Raw genomic sequence first — 7,720 nt, 5'->3', positions numbered from 1 at the left:
AATTACACTTACAACATGAACACTAAATGTATCCCTCTAGAGGACTCAAGGAAATCTTAAGTCTTTTGGTCCCTATAAAAATTCATATACTTAGAGCTAGCCCAACAGTTACCTATGCCTTTGAGATGTGATGCTTAAATATACAACTGAAAGTAGTGTTTTAGTCTTGTGGAACTTTGAGTTTGAAAGTAGATTTGAGGGAGAGAATTGGACTGACATAGTTACAAGATCCCTTTTTAAGAATGTACAGTAGAAGAAGAAGATAAGATGATGATGACGATGGATTCTCAAATCCAGAATAAGTTTTTTACAAAAGGTCACAATCATCCATTGACAAATCACCACCACCTTTCCCTAAGGTTTATTCCTTTCACTGTGAAATCAAAACTCACCAATATATTCAAAGTTGTTATTGAATTGTTGCCCAATTTACCTCATCGCTACTGTTTAGAGATGCCTTTCATCACATTTCTATCTATACAAGAGAAGAGAGAGATTAAATGTTGCTAACATCACATTTCTTGAATTAATCATTGCCGCAGCTCACAGTTCTACAATACTCTAAATCACATGTAAAACAACATAATAATAATTATGCATAATAATATCATTATCCTAAACATATGCCTCCTCCTAAAGTATCATTCATTCATAAATGTTTAGTAACAAGTCACATAAACAGTATTTGAATTCTAAGGAGGCTTTTTCTACCATTTCTCTACTTCACTTCTTTCTCTTCTTTGGAGGTTGAAGGGCTTCCTCATCTTCATCCTCCTCTTCTTCTTCGTTCTCTCCTTCTTCGACCTCCTCCTCATCTTCTTCCCCGCCATCATCGTCGTCGTCGTCGTCATCATCATCATCGTCATCATCGTCTTGATCTTCACCATCATCGTCATCATCATCTTCCTCCTCTCCATTTTCCTCCGCTCCACCAGCTGGAGGTGGAGCTTTCTTCGAGTTGCTCTTGTTGTTGTTGGGATTGTCGCTGTGGTCTGCTCCATCTTCAGATGACAATTCCTCTTCACCTTCTCCGAATCCACCATCCCCTTCATCATCATCATCACCATCATCGTCATCTTCATCATCATCATCTCCACCTGCATCAACTGGCTTGACCTGGCTTTGCACGTCATCCCCTTTCATTTTGGGTTTGTTAGTCAGCAACAATCCAATGGCATCCTGAAACCAATTTATAAGATGTTGCCCACAAGACCAAATCAATCATTCACTCAGATTCAATATGTTATTTAACATATTAATTTGAACCTAACCAGTTGCGTATAACTGCAAGTGAATAATAGTATGTCATCTTGTTTAATGGTTCACTCTATTATATAGACATGGACATGGTTTAGATAAGAATTTTCCTTGATCTTAAATTGATTCCACAGAAAGCATGAAGAAGGGTTTGTTTTAGATTAGAAGCAGGAAAATAAAAATTGTCCCTCAGGTACATGAGATTTTAACAAATAAAAAAGGCTCCATTAGTATAATTTATCTGAGTGAAGTGAAGAAGAACAGGTAGGCCAAGATTCTTTACTGGTAAAATAGCAAAGGGCGAAATGGGCTATGCCTATGTGCGAGAGGAATATGCTGCCGCCACAACAGGAAAGGAATCATGGCATTCTGTTCACTGAAAAGATATGCATGGCCCAACCCAACCACTTTCGGGCGTGGAGCATTTATATTTTATCATCTAACGACCATCTCAAGCATCTTTCTTTTCCTGATTTGTCAAGTGGGAACTTGGTAGGATCAGTTACAAAGATTTCAGTATAGGGTAACTAAATCATTCTACTGTTCCGTTTGTTTGCTTGTTTTCTGCTTGTTTTTTCGGTATTTGTGGTATTTGTTTGCTTAAAAAAAATAAGTCTAACAGAAAATATTAAATTAGTGCAAAAAATGTTCAAAAATGCTTTATAGCCCTACTTCATTCCTTCTTACCTTTTGAAAAATGTAGAAAAATTTCATTATCTAATATTTTCCAACAAACAAACTGAAGCTAAATAACCCTTCTGAGATCGAATCGTTACATTAATTAAACAAACGTTTATTTAATCAAGTTTTGGAGAGAAAAAGAAAAAGAACAATTCCCAAATTATAAAAAGCAATTACCTACTTTTATTAGGAAATTAATAATCACATCAATCAATAGATAATAAATTAAAAAGTAGTTACTGTAATAATTTATAGTACAAGAGCAATTCCTGTTACGTAATGAAACAATATTATTATTGTGGTCAGGGCTTCAGTTGAAACACCTCAAGCAAATTTATGCAGGGGTTTTTTAGATTTGATATTCAAAATCACATGAATAAATGATTCATTCCAAATTTGAGCTAGTGGATTTGAATTGAATAAACCATTGAAGATATAAAAATCAGAATTATTTTGTAAAAAGAAAAAGAAGGAAATAGAAACACTTGTTAGAAAGTTTCTTGTGAAAAACAAAAGAGACAAATCTGACAGAAATAGTCAAGGCCTAACTAAATTCAAATTCCAATTTTTCTTTTCTTTTAAATTTAGGAAATATCTATGTAAAAGATTTATTTATTTTTTATTACGTGTTAGTAGGATATAAGGCATGGACAAAAGAATATCCGCAAGCATAACAAAACCCGGAAACCGAAACAATCTTTCTCTTTTGACTTGACCTTTACACAAGACAAAGTATGATTTTTATTTTGATATATATTTCCACCGCTTACACGTGTTCCTCTCCGGACTCAAACTACATTATCAACTATGGTTAAATTTATACTCTTTAAAATCCGGCCGAATCTAACTCAAAACAACTACCTGCGCACATTAGCGATATCCTAAAAGGAAACAAAATCTATAATTAGACGGCGCATGTTAAGGCCGTGATAAAGAAAAATACGAATAACGACAACCAAAAAATCATAATGGTGCACGTTAGCATGCGCCATAGTGAAAATAGGGCGAACTGAAAAAAAGGTCCGACGAGAGAGAGAGAGTAAAATTAATTTATACATACAGGGAAAAGGAAAAGTTCTTGACCGGCGTACGTTAAAACCGGGATAAAGGAGCATTTCACACGAAATCAGGATCAAATCAAACGAACTACAGGGAATGTGAAGATATATAGTGAAATTTTTTACTAACCAGTGCTAAAAGCTGAGCTTTGACCAAAGTCGAAACGATAATAAGGCTTTCTGCTGCTTCCACTGCGCACGTTAGCGCCATGCTACTTAGCACAACTGTCGAGCCTTCCATTTTCCGCGACTCAAAAAATTAAATAAAATAGAAAGGAGGAAACAGATAATAAAACCTGCACAAACAAGATAACGAGTCACCACCGTTAGATAAACTGTAGCACCTTCACTAGCCGTTAGATCTGAACGAGCCTATGCCCAAAAAATCGAGAAAAAAAGTTCGAATAATTAAAAGTTTAATTTTGGAAAAAAAGAACGATTGAGAAGAGTTGTTATTTTAAGAGAATAAAGACAAGAAAGAACTTTCAGTGAAGGAAAACTCGCCGGAGACGACTTTTTAGAACTGAACTATCAGAGACTTCATCAAAATTAAACTAAATTTAGCATTTATTCTCTTTAATTACTGCCTTTTGTTCAATATTTGAAGCAAAACATGAAAAATTAAAAAGGAAACCCTAAACAAAAAACTCAAGTTCATGGACGAAATTATGCAGAATTGTCGAGCAGAAAATGCAACCTTTTGCAGAATAAAACGTAACACTTGAAGAAAAGTGAGAATTGAAGCAAAATAAGCAAAACTTTCACCGAAAATAAACATGAAATTCAAAGGACGAAAGTGAAAAGAAGAAAAAGACACTGGTACTAAGCTAAGAACTAAAAGAAATATAAACATGGAGAGAAAACATACCAGAAACAGAGATCTGAGCAGAGACAGGGCAGATCTGAAGGTTTCAGGCTCTAAAACCCGGAGAAACAATTGAGAGAAGCTCCGTTCATTCTGGACCGTTGGATCGTGATCGTAGAGACACAGAGATAGCAAGATATAGAAAAAATATCATAGAGAGAGGAATGGAGAGAGAACTGGTTTGGGGACTGCCCGTAATTTCTCAGTCAGGTATCCGGGCAGGACGGGCAGAGTCACTCTCAGTATAAAAAGAAGAAGGTGGGCTTAAACTGCCCGAACCAGCTAAGTAAACGACAAACATGATTTTCTATTTTCTTTCTTTAAGAAAATTTAATGATATCAGAAATAAGTTATTAAATGATTTTACTACCCCTAGTTATTCCTTTTTCTATAAGTAATTAATTTTTGCATCAAAAAATTTAATTTATTATTAAAAATAATGCAGCTTATTTATATCAGAACAAATTTATATTAATGTGAATAATGATATAGCTATTTTTTTTGTAGATAATAATGATATAGCTATTAGCTTGTATTAAGAAAAAAGAAATTTTTGTCTTACCAAAAAAAAAAAGAAAAAAGAAATTTTTGTCATGAAAATAGAGTTTTAAAACTAAATTAATAATCTTTTCGAAAAAAAACTAAATTAATAATATTTTTATTTTTCAAAAAAAATTATGGTAAAAATAAATAAATAATATTTTAACAATAGTAATGGAAGACTTCAAAAGATATATGAAAAAACAAAGAGGGAGTAGTTAAAATGAAAATATGATATTATGAGACAAAAAAGAAAAACTAATAAAGGGTCAACCCTTTTGGTTGAAGTTGTAATATAACCATAGTAGGGTTACGAAACCTTAGAATTTGGTTTAACAAAACTAGGGTTAATACATATATTTATCCCCTGTATTATCGTGGATTAGTAATGCTCACCTGGACTCTGTATGATCAAATGAATTTGGTTATTCACCGTTAAATCTAGGCTTGTTAGAAACCTAGGGTGGAGATTTAAAACGTTCTAAGACTTAAATCTCCACCCTAGGTTTCTAACAAACCTAGATCTAACGGTGAATAACCAAATTCATTTGGTCATTCAGGGTCCAAGTGAGCACTACTGTATCACGGATATACCTTACATCAAATAGATATGTCCTTATATCAAATAAACTCACAAAACTATATCTGAACTTTCCATAAACCTGTAATTATATCATAATCTAACAAACCTGCTTATTTGGCATAAACGACGTTCGACATCATTCTCATAAACATCACTATCTCGGATATTCTTAAACCCATCTTCGTTCCTTCCATTGTCCACTCATTCTTCCCCCTTACTCATATCTACAGCATCCACACGTTTCTCATCCCCTCCTTGGAGTTGGCTCCGGTGAACGGAGCAGCAATCCCGACGATTGAGGGGTTTTTGTGCATTGTTTTCTCTCTCTTTCTCTTTGATTCATGATTTTAATTTCTGGCGGAGAATGAACTAAGAAGTAACAAGAATCGAAAATGAGTAGTCAGAGTAACTATGGGGAATGGATTTGGAAGTATATGCTTGTCTTTTGGAACTGTGTAGGTCTATCTGATCATTTTCCTTTTTGAGTTGCCTTTCGTATCTAATTATCTTTTGTATTCAATTTTTTGAGTTCTCTAATTTCACCTATTGGGTATTAACCGTCGAGTTCCTTTGGTGGTTGTCTTTTCATTTTTTCCTTGATTTGTGCTTTTCTAGGACCGCAAGGAGAATAGCGGTCTTTTCTGAGTTTATTGTCATTTGGATTATTCAATTGCGTGATTTCTTTTTGGGGTTATCAGAATTGAAGCTTTTGAGTTTATTGTCACAAGCTTGTGGGGTTCTTAATTTTGATTGAATTTTGAGAATTTGTGATTGTGATTTGATTGATCTGAAAAAAATTCTAGCATCAGAAGATATATCATGTAAGGAGCTTGGCAAGAATTTGTGGTTAGAAATAGAAAATGGTGACGAGCAGCAGACGGTGGCGGAGATGTCGGCGGCCATGGATGAAGCCCGATGGAGTAAAAACGTGAATCACAACTGTAAAGATGGAGCTAGATAAAGATAAGTCGTGGATGGAGAAGGATGGTGATGGAGAAGAATGACCTTTTTTTTAAGTGACAGGTGTTAAATTCTGAGTGGATGGTGATGGAGAAGATGGGTCTTCAAGTGTTGTACCGTTAGTGTCATATATTAGTTTGTTAGATTAAGATATTTTTGGTGTTATTTGAAAAATATAAGAATATAGTTATGTATTTATTTGATATATGAGTATATGTGTTAAAACGGATAAATATATGGTCAAATTATGTATTAACCCACAGAACTATAACTTAAACCTATTTATTTTTGGTTAAAAAGCTTATGGGTCCAAACTACCAATTTTTATATTTTTAAGATAATAAAAAGAACACTAAGATATTTTTTTTCTTATGCTTCGTAATGTACCCAAGTGGATGTTTATTTGGATTCTACTCCAGATAATATTTCTTTTATTACTTATTTTTATTAAATGCAAATCCACTTATTTAATTCGAAGTTGACCCATTCATTATTAACAATTAGCTGATTATTTTTCTTTTTTTTGAAGAGAATTAGCTGATTATTTTGTTTAACTAGATTTTACTAGTTATGCAGTAAAACTTAGATGACTTCAATAGCTATATTTGTATAAAATAATAAATAAGTATATTGATGTTTTATGATTATTTTTTTTAATAATTTATATTGAAATGGTAAATTGCTAATCGAAATATATAACTTTGCGCAAATGGATAAATATTTATAGTTATCAATAAGATTATAAATAAATCTTTTATTATAAATCAGTGGTTAATATATTATATTCTTAATCACCTCTTAAAAAATTGTAATATATACATGTTATAACTTTTTTTTGGTAAATAGGAGGGCATAGCCCAGAAACAAACATAAAAAATTGAAAAGAAAAAACTATTCTTTTTCATGGATCGTCCATCACGATCCCCGTTAAGAATATCCTGGAGGCCTACAGGAGGCACATCACACTCGTGATAACCCAAAGAATATGATCCTGCGAAATTTGTCATCCAGTCGGCAGCTTGATTGCCTTCACGATAAATATGGGAAAAAACAACATCTCATTCCCTATCCCTAATCGCATGACATTTCTGAAGCAGCCACGCTTGCGGGTGATAAACCTCAACACCCTCATCCATAGCCTGAATTACGTCTCGTGAATCGACCTCCATAATTACTTTCCGATATCCTTTTTCCCATGCCAACAGTAATCCATGAAGGAGTCCCCAAAGCTCAAAGGTGAAAGCTGAGCATCTTTCCAAATTCACTACAAATCCCCCACACCAGGCGCCGCAGTGATCCCGTATGAGACCCCCAGCTGCTGTTATGCCGTTACTTCCTTTACTGGTTCCGTTAGTGTTGATTTTAATCCACAACGGTTCTGGTGGGTACCATTTGATCCATTGCTCTGTCTTTATGCTAGTTCGGTTATTTAAACCCATCAGGATTGCCTTATGAAACTCAAAGATAGTAGCAAGTATCATCTCTACTTTCTCACCTCTTACAATATTTCTGCCGAACACACGATCATTTCGCCACTTCCAAATTGCAAATGAAAATATACTTGACCAGCCTATGTCATTTACTCTTCTTTGTTCATTGACATTATTGCTGATCCAATCAAGTCGAGATGCTGAGAAGAAATCACTTAATTTATCAGCAGGGAGTAGCCAAATACTTTCATTGGCTCCATACTCCGTACACTCAATCAATTCCGATAAGTGCATCTTTATTAATACATAAAAAAATTTAAAAAATAGTGGTTTTATATAAATAGTT

At 33.9% G+C, this 7,720-nt stretch overlaps 1 protein-coding gene across 1 annotated transcript; it reads right to left on the bottom strand.

Moving 5' to 3' along the window:
- Positions 1-492: 492 nt before the first annotated feature.
- LOC136229992 (phosphopantothenoylcysteine decarboxylase subunit VHS3) lies at positions 493-4,076 on the bottom strand. The gene is made up of 3 exons (XM_066018892.1): positions 3,865-4,076; positions 3,127-3,292; positions 493-1,179 (listed from the first exon to the last, which is right to left on the bottom strand). Exons 2-3 carry the CDS (start codon positions 3,235-3,237, stop codon positions 724-726), a joined length of 567 nt encoding a protein of 188 aa, XP_065874964.1. The 5' UTR covers positions 3,238-3,292; positions 3,865-4,076; the 3' UTR covers positions 493-723.
- Between the last annotated feature and the right edge of the window lie 3,644 nt (positions 4,077-7,720).

The sequence above is a fragment of the Euphorbia lathyris genome, chromosome 5, assembly GCF_963576675.1.
Source record: "Euphorbia lathyris chromosome 5, ddEupLath1.1, whole genome shotgun sequence".
Lineage (NCBI taxonomy): Eukaryota > Viridiplantae > Streptophyta > Magnoliopsida > Malpighiales > Euphorbiaceae > Euphorbia > Euphorbia lathyris.
The sequence above is the reverse complement of the archived record's forward strand: the minus strand, read 5'-3'. Positions and strand labels throughout refer to the sequence as shown.

Coding starts and splice junctions, on each gene's coding strand:
- LOC136229992 (XM_066018892.1), bottom strand. CDS start 3,237: ATGGAAGGCTCGACAGTTGTGCTAAGTAGCATGGCGCTAACGTGCGCA. Junction 1,180..3,126: donor AAGCTCAGCTTTTAGCACTG/GTTAGTAAAAAA, acceptor AATTGGTTTCAG/GATGCCATTGGATTGTTGCT.